Raw genomic sequence first — 21,869 nt, forward strand, 5'->3', positions numbered from 1 at the left:
TTTGAAACGCAAATCATACCACCTACTTCACACTGTTAAGGTGAGAACAAATGAGAATTACATACGTAAAATTGGCACATAGTAAGCGCTCTCGTCCCCAGATGCCCTTCATCTCTGTTGTACACCCTGCAACGGAGGAATTTGTTTTAAATGGTGGGAACTGAATGCTACATCTCCTGAGCCTGGGGAGTCATGTGTTTTAGGAGAGTAGGCTGGAAAAGGCAAGGTCTCACCCACAGGGGCCGTGAAGCATCAGTGGAGGAAGATCCAGACAAGGACAAGCCCCAGGGATCCCAGTGGAAAGTCTCATGCTGCAGTCTCTAGCATATTTGCTTGTGGCTGGGAGAAAGGTCCCCTCAGTGTTGCCACTGCTTCTGGGGATGGGATCAAAAGACATACATAGCAGGCAATTTGCAAAAAGAATTTTATTAGCTTTATGAGAAACAGCTGCCATGAGTCAAGACCTGGATGGGCACAAAGCTCTGGTGGCTTCCAACCAATGGCCTGGTAAAAGCCCACCTGTTCCCTCTAGATCTTTGTAACAAGGTCTAAGTTGGGGTCCCACGAAGAACATCTCACCTCCTTGCCACCTCAGAGCTGGCACAGATTCAGGCAATGCATTTTTGTTAGATTATTAGGTTCTCCTGTTCCATGCATAGCTCACTGAACAGGAAAATGAATCAAATCAACATTCTAGACATTCAGATCAGGACCGATCTGGCATACCAGCCACTGTTCTGGATCAGCGACCAGGAATACAACATTCTGAATTTCCAATCAGAAAGTCAACATTATAGAGAGCCTCCCAGAATTCCAAATGCAAAATGAGAACCCCCGAACTTTCTAGATGATTTCCTCAGGAGCTTCACATTTTAGAATGTCTATATTCCAAATCAACCAGAAATTGAACATTCTACCTTGTCAACCAGGAACCCAGTGTTCTGGCATGCCAAATGAGACCCACTCCTAACATTCTGGATGGTTAACCAAGAATTCAGCATTCTAGAATGACAAACAAGGCTACAATATTCCAGATAATGGGTGAGAGATGCGAAGTTTTAAGTGTCAACCCTGATACTCTCAACGCCAAACCAGGAACCCAACATTTAAGACCATCAACCCTGGCCTCGGCATTCTGGAATGACAAGTACAAAGTTCTACCCTCCAGAATACTGTGACCCAGCTGCCTCAGAGCTCTGTGGAAGGCCGCTCCACACCAGGCCCATCATCCTGGGGGCGCTTGGGAACACGGAAGGAAACATAGGGACAAGCGTTGGTGTTGAGGCAGACCAGCTTCTTCAGCGTAGCCGTCTTGACAATGTTGAAGCCCATTTCACCACCAAATGTACTCGGTTTCCAGTACTCCGGAGAACAGATGGGATTGCCTAGGAGGCCCTTGAGGGAGAAGGGAGCTCCAATTTCTATCATACTCTCCCCAAAGATGGAGTTTGGATGGCACTTCTCAAGAAGCAGCCCAGGGTAGAACTCCAAGGCATCGATGTCTCCATACAGCTCCTCCAACTCAGCTGCCATCTCCTTCTCTCCTACAAGGGGGAGAAGCTAGAGTCAGAATCAGGATGCCGTCTATTAGGGTTAATCTGGGGAGGGAATCTTCTAGGTCTACCTTTTTCTGGAGAGAATAAGGGACCTCAGAAGAGCAATCTGAGCACAGAGCACATGCCTAAAATCTGGCCTAGCTGACTGACCCTTCTTCAGGGCTGCATCTAGGAAAGGAATTTGCTACTGAAGAGGGTGTCAAGGCCTGGATCTACCACCAAACAGCGTGTGACCTTGAGCAACTCATCTCACTTTTCTGTGCCCTAATTACCTGATCATTACAACAACATTACTCATCTGGCTTCCTTCACAGGCAGGTTTCAAGGCCTTATCCTGGTCCAGGCCCCTGCATTCTTCTGGAACTCAGACATGTATGTAGCTTGTTCAAGCTCACACAGAGATTTAGCAACAATGCTCTTTCTGGCCCTCTAGGCTGTCATGGGAGACAGACATTGAGCTTCCCTACCAGCTTCCTCAAATCCACCTCCACAGGCCACCAGTACACAGTCATGGGTCATGTCTCACCCTGATCAAAACACTTCAGTGGTTCCCCACTGTCTGTGACAAGGGTTCCCAAACTTGACTGCCCAACAGCTGGGGATCTTGAACAACAACAACAAATACATATATACACAGACACACACATAAATATATATAAATATATATGTATATATGCTTATGTACCTATGTACATGCATATACACATGTCAGCATGGTGACAGGAGACATGGAGATATAGATACACACACATGCAGATTCCTGGGCACCACCCAGGCCTACTCAATCAGAATCTCTGGGAGAGACATCCAGGATTTGCTATTTTTAATCAGTTTTCTAAGTGATCCTTAGGTAGCTGGCACATAAATGGGTATTTAGGAACCACTAGACAGAATAAAACCCAAATCTAGAATCCAAGATTCTACACAATTTGGTCCCAACCTCCCATCACTACCCTCTCCAGATAAGCTCCTTGTTCTAGCCACACCAGTGACTGTTTTCCCGAATAGGCTCATTCTGCACAACCTCTGTGCCTTTGTGCTTTCTGATTCTCTACCTAGAATGCTCTTCTCTCTTTTCTTCACCTGGAAAATTCCTATTTATCCTTCAAACTCAGCGGAGAAGCCACCTTCTCCCCACAACAGGGGTTATCCAGCACGGTGCTCCCACACCCGTTATAATCCCACAGTCACTGTGCTGGCCACGTGTATGGCCCCATTCTGTTTCCTCGATGTCTTCCTCACTTGATCGTGAGTCCCTGGAGATCAGGAAACAACTGCTCACCAGTGAGCTCCTGGAAAGAGGCGTAGGGCTTCATGCCAAACCTCTTGCGGTACTCATTGAAGGGCTGCAGCCGCAGCTCTCGGGATTCCTTGATGACGTCGACAGCCACGTGCAGGACATGGTGGTCCAGGTTCCTACCTCCACCGATCTGCCAAGAGAGAAACACAGCTGTGGTCTAAGAGCCAGGCAACCTTGTCCTGGAAGTGAACTTCAGGTCAGGAGTCCTTCCTCAGCTAGGACAGAGAGCATGGCTCAGCCTAGCAGCCACCATGCTGGGAACCTGGCCCTAGGTCTGCCACTTCATGCTCTCTCGGGGACCCCCTCTGATTCTCAGCTTCCTCATCTTTAAAGTGAGGAGTGGGCCAGGAGGACCTTTCTAATGGCTCGCAAGCTTACGCTGTTCCCCAACCCTTTGAATTTAGGTGAGAACTCCCAACATCCTATTAAGGAAGGTTCTAGAACTATTAGGTTCAGCAACTAGGACTCTGCAGAAGAGACAGCCAGCATGGCCACAGTCAAGACCTCCAGCAGAGAGAAAGGGCATCCCAGCTCTGGAAATGAAATTTGGAGGGGCAGAAGGGTTTCTGAGCCGGGAAGTGATAGAAACAGAAGGATGGAGGAATATTAGTTTGGGGAACCAAAACTTTATGGCTTTCTTAAGATATTTTTTAAATTATACCTAGAAGAACTGACATGTACCTGTCACTCTCGAAATCACTTGTTATAGAACAGAGACGTTTAATCTTTTAAGGGATCCTGTTACGGAACCTACTTTTACTGCTTTTCATTCCCTGTATCTTAGTTGAGATTCAACAAAATTTACTGAGCATCTAATATTAAAAAGTGAACCTCTAGTAACCAGCCACCATTAGGAAAGAGGAACTTAGAGCTAGAAAGTAGGAACACGGGGTATCAAGTCACCCCATTCAGATCAGATAAAACCCCTCACAAAAGCACAGGTGACTGTGTCTGTTCTTTCTCCTTCCTTCTGCCAAACCTCCTGGGAGGGGAATGGTCATAAGCTAGCAGGGAGGAAGCTAAAATCTTGCCATGAAAACTATAATATATACACAAATTTAGCTTAACTAAACGGGAGTTTAACTCCAAGACCAAAGGGTGGCGTAATATCCTCTGAAGAGAGGGAAAATAGGGTTCAAAGCCCAGGTAACCTGGTGAGATGAAAGAAGACTCCAGAAAAAAAATTCTGATTCATAACAGTTAAGGAGTATTAGTCTAAAGAAAACTTTATTGCTTGGGATGAATTGATAATGTTAATGCTTAAGAAAGAATTCTGTGTGTTTAGAACAAATATAATTGGGTGGGAAAAAGGGAAAAGCATAGGTGGGTGAAATCATACCCCTTGGAGCAAAGCGAGCACAGGCTGGTGCCAATCTCAGCTCAGCCTTTTACAAGCTGTGGGGCTGTTGTGAGTTGACTTGTGTTCCCCAAAGAAGGATGTGGAAGTCCTAATCCCCAGCACCTGTGAACGTGAACTTATTGGGAAATAGAGGTAATTGAGTTAAGATGAGGTCATATCCCATCAGGGTGGGTCCTAATCCAATGACTAGTGTCCTAATCAAAAGAGAAAAAAGAAGACCATGTTGGAGTGATGGTTCTACAAGCCAGGGAACACCAAGGATTGTCAGTAACAGCTAGAAGCTAAGACAAGGCATGGAACAGATTCTCCCCCGGAGCCTTCAGAGAGAGCACCACCCTGTTGAAACCTTGATTTCAGACTTCTATCCTTGAGAAATGTGAAAGAATCAATTTCCTCTGTTTAAAGCCACCCCATTTGTGGCCTTTGTTACAGCAGCCCTAGGCAACTAATACAGGGACTTTGGGCAAGTTACTCAAGCTAAGTCTCAGTTTCCTCATATGCAAAAATTGAGAAGATAAGAGGATTCACCAGATATCTTTGTGGGGAAATAAGTGAGATAAAGCATGCAAAGCAGTTACTGTAGTGTTAGTCACATGGTGACCCTAAGATGGCAGCCATGTGTGGTGATTATCAGGGAGAGCCCCATTTTATCACTTCTCACATTCTTTTTAATACCCTAAGAGTCAACACACTTCAGTTGCCCTCCTGCCTTGTGCCATAAACACCAGGGCTTTTCACGCACATCATCATGGTCACTCCTTGAAAATGCTTTGGAAACCATATAGCCCCATCTGAAAGCTATTGTCTCTATTCATGTCTGTGTCCTCACAGAGAAGAGAGGCCATAAACCAGCCAGCAGCTGCCCATTGGTGGCAGCATACACTAATTTCAGTCAAATTACCAGGAGGAAACCTAAATCCATCTGGTGCCACATCTTCATGATAGAGCTTAGGGACAAGGATTAGAGAGAAGTGGGGGACTAGGGAATCAGAGAGCTGGGAAGAAGGAGATGGGAGCTTCCAAATGGGGGGAAAGGGAGATTCAGGAGGCAGTTGGTCAGGAATTCCAGGGAAAGAGGCTGTACTCATTTGCTAGGGTGGCCATAACAAAGTACCACAGAGCGGGGGGCTTAAACAACAGGAATTTATGTCCTCACAGTTCTGGAGGCTGGAAATCCAAGGTCAAGGTGTCAGCAGGATTGGTTCATTCTGAGGCCTCTCTCCCATGTCTTCCCTCTCCATGTCTCTAGCCTAATGTCCTCGTCTTATAAGGACACCAGTCAGAGTAGGGACCACACAATGACCCCACTTGACCTTAACGACCTCTTTAAAGACCCTGTCTCCAAATACAGTCATATTCTAAGGTACTGGAGGTTATGAATTTGGGGAGCGGGGACAATTCAGCCCATAACAGAGGCCTATGATTTAGTAAAGAGCTATTATATGCAGGCACTTTCAATATATTACCATACCCTCAATGTCCTCCTGGTCCTCAAATTGCCATGCTCTCTGACCTCCAGGCCTTTGCCATGCTGTCCCCTCCATCTGGAACACAATCATCCCTTGCCATTAACGCTACCTCTTTCCCTGGGAAATCCCTACCCATCTTTCAGATCACTGTTCAGACATCACTTCCTTATCCACAGCCCCCAACTCTGGGTCAGAAGCCTCTCTCTGAGTCCCCAGAGAATTGTGGACTTTCCATATTGTTCTTAACATGGTTTCACAATTCTGATAACATCAGAAAAACACTTGGCAGGGTGCCTAACATCTGGTAAGTGCTCAGATGATTTTAGCTGTCATGTAACTATTGTTCCTTGCTAGGGTGTAAGTGCCAAATGGACAAGGACCCAAGAACCTCATTGATCTCATTCACCACTATATTCCAAGCGCCTGGTATTGTTGAATGAACAAAAGAACAAGAGGATGAATGAAGGAATGCTCACAATCACCCTAGAGGAGTGACACTATCCCCACTTTACAGAAAAGAAAACTGGGATGTGGATCCAGGTCTGTTGGATCCCACATCCCACCTGCCCTCAGCCATGTTCCTCTGAGACTTACCCGGCCAGCGATCTGGCGAGAAAAGGCATCAACCAGGGCCTCGACCCCGTAGTCCACCAGCATGGAGGTGTTGAACAGGAACTGCTTATAGCTGTACTCCTGGGAGCCCACCCTGAAGGAGTCAGGCATGAGTGGGTGCCAGTGGTAGAGGTGGTTGAACTCCATGGCAATGCGGTTGCGATACTGGAAGTGGACGCCGAAGAGCAGCTCCGGGTCAAACTTCAGCTGCAGGAAGTAGCCGCTCAGCTGCTGCACGTACTCCTCAATCACGATCTTGATGGTCTCCCCTGGGAGGGAGGATTGGCAGGAGGGTCAGCACAGCACAGGGCTCGGGAAGCAGGCCAGTTCATGAAAAGTATTTGCTTTTTGCTTCTTTATTGTTGTTATTGTTTCATTTTATTTGGCCACTTTCACTTTGTTTGTAACGGGGTGTGAAAACGGAACTTTCTGTCTCAAGTCGGACTGACGTCCCGAGACAAGAGCCACCAGCTACCCCAACATTCCAAAGGAAGGCGGTAGGCAGATAAGCAGGTCACGCAAAGGAAGTATCCGGGAATTGGTTCTGTGACCCTTGGGTGACCCCCATCTCCCAGCCCACTAAAAGAGGTTGGAGAGGCCACAGAAGATGGAAAAGTGGAGACTGACTTAGAGAAGGCTCTCGGTGTGCTGACACCCTCAGTGGGTGAGGCGGGCTTCAAAGAAACCACTCTGAGAACTGTTGCAGCAGCAAAGGAGGGGCACTGAGGACAGAAAGTGAATCTAGTCCCAAATATATTTCTTATTTGTTCTCATACATCAGAATGCTTAACACTAGATTTTCGCTCTGTCCCTCAGTAACCAGCTACAAAGCAAAGAGCCAGGGAAGAAACAAACTGAACATGCCACTGAAAAATGAAAACTAGTCAACCAGATATTAAAATAAACTGATATTTTGGCCAACAACCATTAGACAAATTAGCTTTTAGCAAATTGATCTGGAGCCACTGGATTTGCAATCAGCAGACCTGAGTCTAAATCCTGGCTTCACCATTTCTAGCCCCCTAAGCTTGGGCTGTGTTACTTAATCTCTCTGAACCTCACTTTCCTTATCTGTAAAATTATACTATAATAATATTAGTATAATAATATCCACAGGGTCGATGGGAGAAATAGATGATGAATGCATCTAAACCACTTGGCAGAATTTTGTTGTTAGTGTACAGCAAAGCGAAACCCTGCCCAATCTTTCTGCGCCATCCTCTCACTGTGCAGTGCTGAATCAGACAAAGCTCTGCTGCTATTCATAGGGTTTTCATGGCCAATTTTTTCAGAAGTGGGTGAGCTTCCTAGTCTGTCTTAGTCTGGAAGTTCCGCTGAAACCTGTCCACCATGGCTGACCCTGCTGGTATTTGAAATACCGGTGGCATAGCTTTCAGCAGCACAGCAACACGCAGCCGCCACAGCATGACAACAAACAGATGGGCGGTGTGGTTCCCTGACCGAGAAATGAATGAACCTGGGCCGCCGCAGGGAGAGTGCCGACTCTTAACCACTAGACCACCTGGGCTGGCTCCTGCGATAATAGGGAGTGTGGATACATGTAGGGGAGAAGCAGGAGTATTAAGTTTAGGCATGAGGGAGAAACCCTTCCCCACACTCACACATTATGAAAGGTCAGACTAAGGCTTACAACCTCTCCCCACTCAGGAAACAGCCACCTCGTGATGTGGAGGAAGTAGCATGAACTTTGGTGGCAGCCAGACCTCATTCAAGTGTTCCTCAGCTGAGTGGCCTTGGAGATTTCATTTAACCTCTCTGAATCTCAATTTTCACAAGAGTTTTCATATCTGTTTCATGAGGTTGTTGGGGAGTGTGAAAGGAGGCACTGGATGCACAGCACCCTGTGAGTTCTGCCTTGGTCACAGCTTCATCACCAGCCAGTGCTGGACAGCCTGCAGCCACAGACCTGCCCTCTGTGGCCAAGGTCTCTGCAGTGCTGGGACTTCAGAACTGGCTCCTTCTCCTTTAGACTGTTCCTGTCCCTCATGCATGGCTCTTCCAGACTCCAGGGAATCAGACACTATAATTGAGACCAGCCATGCCCAGTGATGCCCAGAGGCAAGGGGAGGGGGTTACTGGTGACTCAGAGTGAATACAGTCTGGACAGGGGTATCAGGGGCCAAGCTCCCAGGCAGGAAACCATCTGACATTTTAGGCTGCAGATTCGCCCCCGTAGGGGACACAAAAATATCCTAGCCCTGAGTCACCCAGAAGCTACCAAACTCCAGGAAGGCAGATACATGCAAGGTAGGAAACACGAGGATTCCCGAAGGCTGGGCAAGCCGGGTTTGACCTGCACATGTGGAGGATATCACTGTGTGCATCTGGGTGCAGTACAATGGGGAAACTGAGACTTGGGGTGGCTAATCAAATTTTCTGTGAGTCACCCAGCTAATCACCAACCATCACAGCCATCCATTTTCTGAGGGCCTACTATGTGCTAAGTGTTTTCTCATTCACCATCTTAACAAATGCTTACAACCATCATTAGCCTCCACGTCCGCATGTGGAAAGTGAGGCTCATATAGGGGAAGGGGCCTGCTCAAGTTCTCATAGCTAGTAAGCAGAAGAGCTAGGATTCTAATCCCAGCCCTCTGTCCCCAAGCACTCCACCCTCTGCTTCTCAGGATGGAGGGCATGAGCTTCCAGGACAGGGCTGGTTTGGAGTCCTCACCGATGAGGATGAGGCGGGCCGTCTGGAAGAGCTGCTCATCATCCCAGGTGGGGTGCTCAGTCTTCAGTAGGTCACACACACGGTTGTGCTCGCGTAGCCAGAGCGTAGCATAGAGCATGAGCCCAGGAAGCAGCCCAAACACCTCCTGGCCCACGGCCATCTGGCTCTGGGGTGGAATACCCCGTGGGTAGTGCATCAACACAGGCGCCTGTTCCACCGTTGGCGGGTACATCTCTCCATTCAGCATCTGTGGGATGGGGCCACCTGGCAACCCGGGGATACCTGCCACAGCTGACACCCTCTTACTCCTACTTACAGCTGCCCATATCAGGCAGGGCAACTGCCCATCCTTCTTAACTATGGCCTGTTGATTCTACCTCCTAAATCTCTCTTAAAATGAGTCCCTTTCTCTCTATCTCCACTACCACCACCCATTTCCAACCCACCCTTATCTTCCACCCTGACTCCTCTTGTAAGCGGCTCCCTGTATATACTCCTGCCCCCAGACAGTCCATTCTCGGCTCTGCAGGCAGAGCAATCCTTTAAGAAACCCAAATCTAGCATCACACTCTGGCTCAAAACCCTTCCAAGGGGCCGGCCCGGTGGTGCAGCGGTTAAGTGTGCACGTTCTGCTTCAGCGGCCCGGGATTCACTGGTTCGGATCCTGGGTGCGGACATGGCACTGCTTGGCAGGCCATGCTGTGGTAGGCATCTCACATATAAAGTAGAGGAAGATGGGCACGGATGTTAGCTCAGGGCCAGTCTTCCCCAGCAAAAAGAGGAGGATTGGCAGATGTTAGCTCAGGGCTAATCTTCCTCAAAAAAAAAAAAAAAAAAACCTTCCAAGTACTCTCTCTGCTTTCGGCAGAAATCAGAAATCCTTAACATGGCCCCGCAGAGTCTCCACCCTCACCTGGGACATGCAGGTGTCCAGCAGCATCTCCCTTCTATCTTCCCTTCATGTCCCTCAGGCTGCTTCCCCTCTCCAAGCCCTGGCACATGCTAATCTAGAGAGCCTTTTCCCCTTCTTGGCCCCCCAACTCTTCCTCATCCTTCATGCAACTCTTGGTTTATTCCTACTTCCTGATGAAGCCTTCCCACACTCTGAACACTCTCATGGCTTCTCCCTGGTGATAGTTGTTGTGAGCATAACTAATTGCATGGCAGTTTCTTCATCATTCAATAAATATACACCAAGGACATACTATACGCCAAGTACTGTGTTTAGCCCTAAAGAGTTAGCAGCGAACTTTTTGTTTTGGTTTTTGCTTGTTCAGATTTTCAGGGTCCGATATGGTAGCCAGTAATAATGTGCAGTATTGAGCCCTAGGGATGTGGCTGGTGTGAAGGAAGAACTGAATTTTTAATTTAATTTAATTTAGATGTAAATTTTAAAACTGATACTTCAGCTATTGGAAAATCTTTAAGTACACTTAGAACAACTTGGGCATGTAAATCTATTTTTTCAGCTAAATTTTATGAAATCTAAATATAGATCAGATATCTTCAATGAAAATTTGGCATCCAAATTGAGATGTGCTATACATTTAAAAGGTAGAACAGATTTTGAAGATTTAGCATGAAAAAAAGAATGTGAGATATTTTATTAATGATTTTTGTACTGATTACATGTTGAAATGATAATATTCTGGAAATATTGGGTTAAACAAAACATATTATTCAAATCAATTTTACCTGTTTCTTTTTACCTTTTTTTTTTTTTTGAGGAAGATTAGCCCTGAGCTAACTACTGCCAATCCTCCTCTTTTTGCTGAGGAAAACTGGCCTTGAGCTAACATCCATGCCCATCTTCCTCTACTTTATACGTGGGATGCCTACCACAGCATGGCTTTTTGCCAAGCAGTGCCATGTCCGCACCCAGGATGCAAACTGGCGAACCCCAGGCCGCCGAGAAGCGGAACATGAAAACTTAACCGCTGCGCCACCAGGCTGGCCCCTCTTTTTACCTTTTTTAATGTGGTCACTAGAAAAATTTTAATTACATATGAGGTTTGCATTGTATTTCTTTTAGAGAGTGGTAGCTCAGACATAAAGTCCTCATGGAACTAGCATTCTAGTGTTTATATCTGTGGCCTCCCAGGCTATGAGTTCCTTGAGGGCTGGGCCCCTAATTATGAGGGTCATGCTCAACCACCTGTGCCAGACACATCGTAGTGACCAAATAACATGGAGGAATAATTAAATGAGGAAATGCAAATTGGAAATGCCCATCTCCTGTTGAGTCCCAAAATCTACCTTCCAGGAAGACATGAGAGGTCATGTCTGCTTCTCTTGCCCGGCACCTTCTCCCAGAGTTTATTGTCTCTCCTCCTTGTACGCACCTCCAGCTCCTGTAGCTGGCCCTCAGGAAACCACCCAGCCTCCCCCAACAGCCTCTGCCAGGGAAGACCGAGGAAGACCCTTCGCAAAGCCCCATCCCCATGCCCAGTGCTACCTGGTACTTGAGTTTCCCATCCTTAAAGAGCCGCAGGTGATACTGACGTTCCAGATTGTCTCCATAAATGTGGCCGAGGTCTACCTGAGGACAGAGAGAGGGGCCACTCAAATCACGGGATCCTGCCCCACTGGGAACAACCTACATGTGCCAAGTTAGGTCCTGCCAAGTTAGATTAAAGACACCCTGAGCCTCTCCGAGTTACTCACCCCATGGCCCAAGGCCTTGGTGAAGCCAGGACCCATCTTGCCAGAAGTTTTGAAGAACTGGTGGGTGAAGTGTTGTGCAAAGAAGGCAAACATGAGGTTGGTGCCTTGGGGGTCAGGTATGAACTTCCTCCTGAGCAGGAAGCGATCGCTCAGGAGCTGGGCATCTGGCAGCTGCTTCTTCCCTGGTTGGGGAGGTGGGAAAGAGCAGTAGCTGCCTCCTGTCTGGATCTTCCTACCCAAGGGCCTTCTGGGCTCACCAGACCAAACTGGTCCACACAGGAAGCCCAGAACGGCCTCAGCAGGGCCACCTCCCTCCCATCAGATGGCCCCTTGTGCCTTCTTTACCAAAAGACCCTAGAAGTCCTTATGGGTGAAATGGCATGATATTTGGAATTTGCTTTAAAATACTCCATAAAAAAATAAGGTGAGAGGAGATAGATGACATACAATTGTAAAATTGTGGACAAGTCTTGAAACTGAGAGATGGATACATAGGAGATCATTATACTTTCCTCTCAACTTTTGTGTATGTTTGCTACTTTGAAAAAGCTAACCAAAAAGAAAGAAGAAAGAAAAAAAAAAACAAATTTGGACTCCCCAGCCCTGGAGCAAGGTAGCCTGTTTGAAACTGGCTATGCCATTTACTAACTGTGTGAACACAGAAAGTCACTTCATCTCTCTGAGCCTCAACTTCTTCATCTATAAAATAGGGCAAATGATATCTATTTCATGCAGTGGATTTAAGGAGTGAATGAGGTAATGTAAGCATCACAGAGAACTGGTGAGGTGGAATCTTTTAAATCAAAGGTCAGCAAAATTTTCCTGTAAAAAGCTAGAGAGTCAATATTTTTGGCTTTGCCAACATATGATCTCTGTTGCTGTTATAGCAAGAAAGCAGCCATGGATGATAAGGAAGAATGTGACTGTGTTCCAATAAAACTTTATTTACGAAACAACAGGTGGGCTGAATTTGGCCTGTGGGCTGGAGTTTGCCAACCTATTTTAAATGATGCCAGTGTTTGTCTGTCTGGGTTAAAGACAAGAAGTCATCTTGAAGCATGTGTCCGTCATTATGAGAATAAGTATTAAGAGGCCTTTCCTCATTATGTCAATGTCAGATTAATGGTACCCAATGGCCTCACAGAAAGAAATAATTGAGGGGGCTGGCTCTGTGGCTGAGTGGTTAAGTTTGCGCACTCCGCTGCGGCAGCCCAGGGTTCAGATCCTGGGCTCGGACATGGCACCACTCATCAGGCCACATTGAGGTGGCATCCCACATCCCACTACTAGAGGGACCTGCAACTAAGATATACAACTATGTACGGGGGGGTTTGGGGAGATAAAAGCAGGGAAAAAAAAAAAAGATTGGCAACAGTTGCTAGCTCAGGTGCCAATCTTTAAAAAAAGTAAAATAAAAAAATAAGAAATAAATAATTGAATTTTTGTGTTCTGGTGAAGGTATCCTTTCACACTAGCTCATGTGAGGCCCAGTGTTGAAGGTTTAAGATGAATAGAATAGCACTATGGATTGAAATGGCTGACTGGTTTCCTCTAGCAGGAAGGGTCATCAAGTACCCCAAAGGGAACTCACCAAAAGGAAAGTTGGAGAGAGTGATCTGTACCCCATGACTTGGAATCATCACTCAGAGGCACACTGAGCAAGGACGGGTTCCACAAAGTGTTGGCAGAGTCCAGAAGCTCTATGAGACCCAGCTATCCTGACAGCATAGTTATGCTTTGGGAATAGTAGCTACACACGTGAATGCGAACTGTCAGTGTCCTTCAGGCCCAACTAAGGACATCAATACATATGCAAGGTTCTGAAGCTGTAAGAGCGCACAGCCACAGGGCTGCACAGGACCGGTGTTCCATGGCAGGAACGATGGTGGCAGTGGAGGACTGATGCCTCTCTTGTCCTCTCTGAACTTGAAGCTGAATTGATGGCTCTGGACTGAGTAAACCCCCGGATTTTTGGACAGTCAGGAATGCAGTGGGAAGAAAGCCTCAGGAGGAAGACCTTTGCCAATGAGACCAAGTGGGGTCTTAGGCAACTAAAGAAAAAAATCTGACTTTTTGTGTAATGTACATTGATGAAGCATGTAAAACTATTTACATTAGTAAAGAACCAAACACAGAATTAGTACCCAATAAATAGCACATTATTACTTCCCCCCTACATGTCAACTTTCAAGCCACCCCCACCCCAGCAGGATCCCACCCATTCAGTAGACAAGGTTAAGGCACAGAGGCATAGAGATATGGAGACACTAATTTGACTCTGCGAATGACTTTCTAGGTGACCTCAGGCAAGACCCTCCACCACCCTTTCCTGTCCTCATTCTCCAGCCCTGACTTCATCCCTGGTTCTGGAATGTCCATATGTCCTGCCTTGGTCCCTCTGTCTGTGAAATGGGTCAGTAATTGCTTTTCTGCCTGCTTTTTCCCAAAGAGGAGAACTGAGCATCTCCTGTGATCCCCAGGCCCAGCCCCCTCACCCCATCTCCATTACCTTTGGTCCCCATGGGCGTGGGACAGTCTTGGGGCACAGAGGGCAGCACACGAGTGTAATAACTCACATTGGAGAAGGACTCCCAGCTGACGTAGTCATGTGCTACGTTGTAGGTGGGGGGGCTGGGGATAAGGTTGGAACGCACTGCAAAGGGCAAAAATAACGGAGACAAGTGGATCTCCACCCACAGATACACCCCCTTCCCCACCTCCTCTTGGGTTAGACTTGTTTTATCTGGCATCATAGTCTCCCCACCCACTGCCCTTATCAGATACCAAGAATTGTAAGAGCTGGCAGCATTTCTTGATCCCCCAGATTAGGGGAGCCCTTTCCTCCACTCACCTGTGAGTACTAGGCGCATGAGCATGTCACGGATGAAGGTGGCGTTGACAAATTCCCAGAACCAGCGCCCATGTGTCAGCAGGAAGTGGAGGAAGGAGGGGCTGGGCCGCAATGAATTCCGGAGCCAGGTCCATAGCTCAGCTGTGGGGACAGTGGGGCCACTCAGTCAGTGCCTCCTGGCAGGACCAAAAGTAGCCAGAGTGGAAGATGGGGACCAGGACAAGGGCCAGGATGGAACAGGGTAGAACCCATGGGGTTGGGATGAGGGCAGAACCGTGGGGGTGATAACACATGACAGAGACAGAACCAGGTGAGGACAGGGACAGAATGAGGTCAGGTCGGGCAGTGACTCGCCGCAGAGCCCAGAAGCAGAGAGTGAGGTGTGCCAGGAGTGACAGCTTGTGCTGGAGCCAGGTCAGGGAGAGAGACAGAGGTCAGAGCCAGGCAAGAAAAGAATAGGGCTATGACCAGAGACAGGGGCAGGAAGTAGGGGGGGTGTCTTGGAGGACAAGCCCAAGGGAGCAGGAAGGGCCCAGGACAGAAGGAGTGGGGCTGGAGGCCCAGCTCACGGATGGTGCAGTTGGGGCCGGAGTAGCCCGTGCGGGTGCAGTCACACTGGTAGCGGTCAAGGCCGAAGCGGACACAGATACCCTTGTGCTGGCATGGGTAGTAACAACAGGGGTTCACTGTGGGTGAGAAACAGAGATCACAGACCACCCTAGGCTGTCCACTCGTTGGGGGCAGAGGCATGAACTCAAGTCGCAGCTCTGACCTAACCCACTGGACTTCAGTGTTCCCCTAAGGGCCTCTCCGTTCCCACAACTGAGAACAGAAAGCACCCCCGTCCTTCTGTTTCCAGGCTTGCTCTGGAACTCCAGCCTTGCCCACATGGGGCCCCCAGAGGAAGTTCCCACTCCCTCCCTGATACCACCAAAGAGGGGCAAGGGAAGAGCACAGGCCCCAGGCTGTGACATTGAAGGCTAGGAAACAGCTGATAAGGCACTGCAGCCACAGGCTTCTTGAGCGTTCACTTCCTGCCAAGGCAAAGCCCAGCACCAGGGGCAGGGTTTGTGGGGTTCAGGAAAGGGACCAGGATGGGGGATGCTCTCAGACCAGCCCCCAACCTCTGGGTACCTGGACACTAGGAAGATGAGATTGCCCATCCCTTCTGCTCTTCCTTGAGCAGGTATCCTAACAGACACTTGCAGATGGGGAAACTGAGGCCAGATAAGGGGAAACCCAGACGGGCCATCCAGCAAATCACACCAGACCAACTGTTCATCCCTTCACCTCCGCCCCATCCCTAAATAAGTCCAAGGAAAGAAGGTTCCCAGAACCCTGCAGAAAGAGTAGGGTTTGAGGGGACTCTCAGCTGTCTCAGCTCCCACTCCTAATTGGCCCAGCCTTGGCACGTGTTTCGGTGGAGTCTGGGCTCTAGGATCTTGAGAAAAGTCAGGGACCAAGGGAACAGGGGAGATGCAGCTGGAAAAATCTCCTGAGGGTGAATGGAACTCTGGCACCAGCTCCCAAGCCTCCTAGAGAAACCCCCATGAGGAAGTCCCTCCCTGTGTCTAACCCAGATCTCACTGCTTCAGTGACTTCAACAGCAAAGTCAGAGACTGCTTAGAGTTCACTCAGCACTCATTCACTGCTCAGCAAGGGCGACCAAGGTTCAGGGAGAGGTGGAGGCTTGGCCGAGGACGCAGAGCAGAGGAGGGCCTCCTGCAGACCAGGACTCCTGGCTCCTGGCAGGGGCTCTTTCCCCAGCCTTAGAAAGAAAGCACCAGGCTCCCCTCTGCGGACAGACTCCCTTATCTGGGCTTAGAGCCAACATTACAGTGAACTCCTATTATAGGAGGTCGAGAGGGTAGCAAGAAGCGTGGGAAGTCATCACAGGGTACTGTGATCAGAGGGCACGACCCTGGGCAAGGCCCGATCCCTCTTGTTTCATCTCCTCACTTCACAGCATTGGGCCTGGGCAGGAGGGTCCTCTGGGCCCCCACTTTGGAGGGGGCCCCCAGCACCACCACACCCACACTCACACATACACAGGGAGCAAGAAAGCAGAATCACAAAAGTCATGCAAATAGTTTTGCTTAAGCCTGGTGACTCCCAACAGCCCCACAATGGAGTCTTTGTGGCCCCTGAAGGGATGTAAGAAGGAGGGGCCAACGGGAAGAAGGCTAGACAAAAAGGCCTTATCGGACTGACACAGGCAGGCAGGACCCAGGCTGTGGCCCAGAAATGCCAAACAGCCTCAGGACCTTCCCCATCTTTCACCCAAACTGCTGCCGCTTCTCCCTAATAAATTCCCTCCAAATTCACGTGACCCTCTGGCCTGAGCCCATGCCTAGCGTCCACCAGAAAGCCTCCCCCAAATGTCCACACTCTAACTCCTCTCGCTCTCCCTCACCCCAGCTCTGTGTTCCAACTCAAACACAAGCTCCCAAGAGCAGGGGTGAAGCTTTCCCCCACTTTCTCCTCCCTAACACAGGCCATGCACACAGCTGGGGCTCAACCCAGGTCCTGGAGAAATCCAGCCGCCCAGGGGGCCAGATATAGTGGCCAGAGCGCAACAAATGTTAGTGGGATTAATAAACTGAAGTGAGGACACTGGCCACCCCAAGCTTGGCCAAAATGATCCCTCATCTTCCCAGCCCTTGGCAGCTGGCTCCAAGGGCTCAGTCTAGCCGGGAGGCTTCCTGCTGAAGCCTAGGGCTCTGCCCCAGCAGGCAGCAGAGAGCCCGCAACCCTCTCCTGCCAAGAAGCTGCATGCGGGGCGGAGCAAGGATCCTCCCTCCCAAACCAGCTGTCCAACTTTCCCTCCCTCTTCCTCCCAATCTTTCCATAAACACCAGCTGCCCCAGGGCAAGAAAAGTTCTCCCCAGCAAGGACAACAGCTGCTGCTGGAGCCCCAGGGTGTCAGGGTGGGCAGAGAAGGAACTGCATGCTGCTTCCCCAGGGGCAAGCCTGCCCATGGGTGGACTGTCTCTGTCGGCCAGGAAGCCAGGGCTCCAGCTGACCACTCCACAGCCTTGCATATCCGCCACTCATTTATCTTCTCCACACTCCTAGGAGCAGCGAGTGAAACTCCCCAGGGCACGGATGAGGAAGGTGAGGCTCAGAAGGCAGGAGACTCGCCCAAGCCCCACGGCTTCGAAGCTGCAGAGCCAAGACTTGAACCCCCTTTGCTTCCCCTCCTTTGCTCCTCCTGGAGGTGCCCAGGCCTGAAATTGGAGAAGGGATGGGGAGGGGAGTCACTTTGATCCATAGGCTGGGAATGACCCCAGGTGAGATAGGTTTGTCACCCTTCTTTCGAGGTGGACCTGAAAATCTTGAACGAATGAAACCAGGACCGCAGAGGGATCACCATCCCATGTCACAACCAGAGTTCTGGGAACTATTCACAAAGGAAGGCCTTCCTTCCGTCTAACTGAAATACCACATGCTTTCATGCCAGCCCAGTTCTGTGCTCAGTGAACATCCTGTATAAGACACCACCAAGAAAGAAAACCGGGGAGAAGCAGGCACTGAGTCTAACGCCTCTTGACTTCCCATGCCCAAGCACGGGGCCAGGCAGCAAATAGGTGCTGGGAAAAGATGTATCAGAGAGTGGCTGCTCTTTACTGGCTCTGTGTCCTCGAGCAAGTCCCTTGCACCCTCTGGGCCTCATTTTTTTGTGTGTATCCCAGGAAGAGGATGGAGCAGACGGGCTCTAAGGAGACCCTCTCTGCCTCCCCTTCCCCTCCCTCTGGATGGAGATCATCTATCCATTAGTTATATCAATATGATTCCCCAGCACTAGCAACAGAAAACCTCGCAACTTGCTTTCACTCAGCCTTCAAGCCACCTCAGAGGTGGGGTGGATCGGCATGCCCATTCTGCACACATTCCCACAGACGACTGTCCAGGACTGCCTGGCTCCACAATTTTCTGAGTATTCAGGCAAGGAATGTCCCCAAGCCCAGAAGTCAGGGCTCCAGGCGCAGTGGGCGAACATCAAATCCTCTAGGATGCACAGGCACCAGGCAGCAAGAGGGCTCGTTAAAGAGGTTGGACTGAAGTCTCATAAGAATAATATTTAGACAAGCTTCAGGGCCTTGGCAGTCAAAGAGAGAAAAAGGAACCTTAGTAGCAGACCTGGGTCCCAGCCCCTACAGCAAGCCAGGGCAGCAGCCAGATGCCAGGCACCACCAGACCAGGTCCTGACAGCTGGGCCCAAATCTGGAAGAGCTCAGCTGGAGAGGAAGCTCCCTCTTGGCCCACAGACCCAGCTAGTGCTGCAGATAGGAGGTGGCAGGAGGCAAGTGGCAGGGAGACCTTGGCCCAGGCTGGGTTCCCATCCCATGTGCCAGGGTTCGTTGGCCTTGGGCCCTCCACCTCATATGGAGCTCTGACTGCCAGATCATGCCCCTATCCCTAGCCAAGGAGAGAGCATGAAGCCAAGTCCAGGAGCTGGAGGGGATGAACTTGAGCATTAAGGAGCCCTTGGTACAGCCTTGCCCTCCAAGCTAGACTTCACCTCTTCTCCGACACAAGACGCAGAAGCTACATTCTCCCCAGCCACCTGCCCTCAGATAAGTCTGCAGCCATCATCTCCTAGAAGATTGGCCTTTGCTGCCCCTCCGAGGTCAAAACACAGGCTTTGGCTTCCCAGGGCAGATGCTCAGGTATCTTGGACCTCAGTTCACTCACAGACTTGGAAGTACAGCCCCTGCACCCAACTTGTCATCCTTTCTTCCCTTGACCCTTACAGCAGCCTCCCTAACGGTTTCTCATCTCCAGTCTCACCCCCAAGTCATCCCTCCAACCCACTCTCCTGCTCTCAATTACCCTCAGGCCCAGGTCCAGGCTCGTCCTTCTGCATTCAAAGGCCCTTGCTAACCAGCACCTGCCCCTCGGCCGACTGCTCCCAAGGCTCCCGTATGCCACCTGCGGTTCAGACTAGGCTTCAGCTTCTACCAGAAAGACCCTTACAGAGTTTCACAGTAAAGTCTCACAGTATTTCCCCCCACTCACCACCTTCTCAGGGTCCACATCAAATATCACCACCTCCAAGAAGCCTCCTCAGTTCCTCACACTTGACAGGTAACTGCTTCCCCCAAGCCCCGCACACCCCTGTACTGCCCTCAGTCCAGCCCTGACCCCCTCGGATGACGGTCTGTTAGCATTCCATCTACCCCATCAGACTGTGAGCTCCTCTCAGCTCTGTGTCTCCAGGCTCCAGCCAAAGACTAGCATAAAGCAGCCCTTGGGAACGTTTGTGCCGTGAGAGAAACAATTCCATTGAAACACTTAATGATATAAAGATAAGTAGAAAAGGCAAAAAAACAAAATGGCACAGACCATGCCTCACTGGGCATTAGTGAACAGACACAGGAAGACAGATGGGTGAGGCCTGGGTACCCCAGGGGGCTGGAGGGGGCCAACTGGGGCCTCAGAGGAACTGCTGGACTGATCCAAGGGCTGATGAGGCTGGTCACTGGGGCAGCCCGGTCAGCCCCAACTCTGCTATTGGGGTCTCAGACAAATGAGCTCACCCCTCTGGGCCTCAGAGGTCTGTAGAATGGGTCCATCACATCTCCCTGGCAGGGCTGTTGTGAGCACCAATAAAGTGGATGCCCACAGCCGGGCTTTGCAAACTGTGAAGTGCTGGCCACATGAGTCTTCCTCCTCTTCTTCTCACAAACTAGGCCTCTGCTCACACCCAAACTCCTGCCTGGAGCACCCTCCCTCCTCTCCCTGGCTTCCCCAAATGCCACCCACTCAAACTCTCTTCTCCAGGCAGCCTGGTCCAATTCACAGTCCACATAGATACCTTTCCTCTCTCCTCCTTGAATCAAGCCCTAGAGCATCAGGGAAGCTCAGCCCCCTCCCTTCCTCTCTTGCCCCCATTTTACACAAGAGAAATGGAGACCCAGAGAGGGATGGATCCCACAGCTAGGTGGTGGAGGAAGCTATGTCCAGGCCTTGAGCACGTGCACACACGCGCACACACACTCACAGAGAAGCAGTAAGCTGGGGGAGGGAGGTTGGTTGAGGGAGGAGCTGAATTCCTTCACCTGGAACCTGGTACATGCATGGTGGGGGGTGGGGGTGGTGGAATTTTACAGGATCTGACTTTCTCCATCACCTTTGGGGTGATGAAACCAGGGTCCATCGGGGGGTTGGGGAGGGGGACAAGGGCACTCTCTGTGGAAAGACTTTGCAAAGTGCCTAAAGTCTGATAGATCCAAGTTCAAAACCTGAGCCCACCATGTATTGCGTGAGCTTGAGGGAGTTATGGCATCTATCTGAGCCTCAGTTTCCGCATCTGCCCCATGGGGACCTCATCGGTAAGGATTTAAACCCCAGAGGAAGCAACCTGGCTCTGTAAATATATTTGCACTCCCAGTCTTCCCAGGCTAGTGCACAGGGGGTCCTCACCGCAGATCTTCTCTGCTGGGGCTAGGAATCCGGATGGGTCCCCAGCAAGTTAGAGGCTGGAGAAAGGGAACTCATTCGCCAGCCGATTTTGCCTTCGGTAGGGGCCCCCACAGGAAGCAGGGGTGTTGGGAATGAAGGGGGCTTGGACAGCTGGGGGCCCAGATCAGGTGAGGAGGTTAGAGAGGGGCTGTCCTTTCTCCCAAAGGCTGCACAACATGTCAGTCTGCCCTTTCCCCAAAAAAGAACCCTATAGCAACCTCGCCGAGGCCACACACCCCACCCCACCACCCCCCCCCCCCCGCCCCGCCCCGAGAACCATCAGAAAGCCCCTGTCCCATCAGCAGACTCAACCCCCTCCCCCTTCTCAGGCACTGTATGCAGAAAGGGGAAGCAGGGCTGCTGGAGAGGAGAGGAGGGAGAGGGGCCAGTCAGGGGCTGCAGGACCGGGGGCTTCCCTGGGACAGGGACGGGGCCGCCTACCTAGCGCCGGCGCCCTGGGGTCCGCGGGCAGGACTAGGGACGGCAGCAGCAGCAGGAGCAGCGGGAACCGGAGCCAGAGACTCTGCCCTGCAGAGGGAGAGAGATTAAGGGGTAAGCCTGGCATTCAAGGCTCCACTAGGAGGCAAAGAGCATTCATGGGGGCACTGGGGTCGGACTCACGGCTCATGGTGCGGGGACGACTGATGGGTGCGGAATACGGACGGCCGGCTCCTTGAGCGCGTCTCTAACTCTACCCGCAGCTCTGGCCCGCCTGGCCCACCCCCTCCCCACCCATTCCCTGGCTCCACCTCTCCAGCCAGCTGTCACCTCGGCCGCCGCCCACTTACTTCCTCTGCTCCGGCCCCAGCCAAGGCATTTTATTAATTATTCGACGATTGCCTCTAAGATAGTTTTTCACCCGAGATCCTGACGCACTGAGCTTTTAAAGCCCAGTGG

At 50.3% G+C, this 21,869-nt stretch overlaps 1 protein-coding gene across 2 annotated transcripts; it reads right to left on the minus strand.

Annotated features, from left to right (window-relative positions):
• Positions 1 to 410: 410 nt before the first annotated feature.
• Positions 411 to 21,727, minus strand: PTGS1 (prostaglandin-endoperoxide synthase 1). Of its 2 annotated transcripts, none has more exons than XM_014858316.3 (11): positions 21,594 to 21,727; positions 21,414 to 21,500; positions 15,077 to 15,193; positions 14,508 to 14,648; positions 14,166 to 14,309; positions 11,657 to 11,838; positions 11,448 to 11,531; positions 8,993 to 9,239; positions 6,280 to 6,566; positions 2,839 to 2,986; positions 411 to 1,544 (listed from the first exon to the last, which is right to left on the minus strand). In XM_014858316.3, the coding sequence occupies exons 1-11, from the start codon at positions 21,598 to 21,600 to the stop codon at positions 1,189 to 1,191; spliced, it is 1,800 nt and encodes a 599-aa protein (XP_014713802.3). In that variant the 5' UTR covers positions 21,601 to 21,727; the 3' UTR covers positions 411 to 1,188. The 2 variants fall into 2 exon arrangements, with proteins under 2 accessions (XP_014713802.3, XP_014713803.3); XM_014858317.3 differs by having other exon boundaries at positions 8,993 to 9,158; positions 21,594 to 21,716.
• Positions 21,728 to 21,869: the final 142 nt, after the last annotated feature.

Source organism: Equus asinus, chromosome 10 (assembly GCF_041296235.1).
Source record: "Equus asinus isolate D_3611 breed Donkey chromosome 10, EquAss-T2T_v2, whole genome shotgun sequence".
Taxonomy (NCBI): Eukaryota; Metazoa; Chordata; class Mammalia; order Perissodactyla; family Equidae; genus Equus; species Equus asinus.

What these genes read in the sequence shown, in the direction of transcription:
- PTGS1 (XM_014858316.3), bottom strand. An exon ending in CGGCCCCAACTGCACCATCC is followed by an intron (nt 14,649 to 15,076) that starts GTGAGCTGGGCC and finishes CTGTCCCCACAG; the next exon opens with CTGAGCTATGGACCTGGCTC. An exon ending in CTCTTTCCAGGAGCTCACTG is followed by an intron (nt 1,545 to 2,838) that starts GTGAGCAGTTGT and finishes TCCCCCTTGTAG; the next exon opens with GAGAGAAGGAGATGGCAGCT.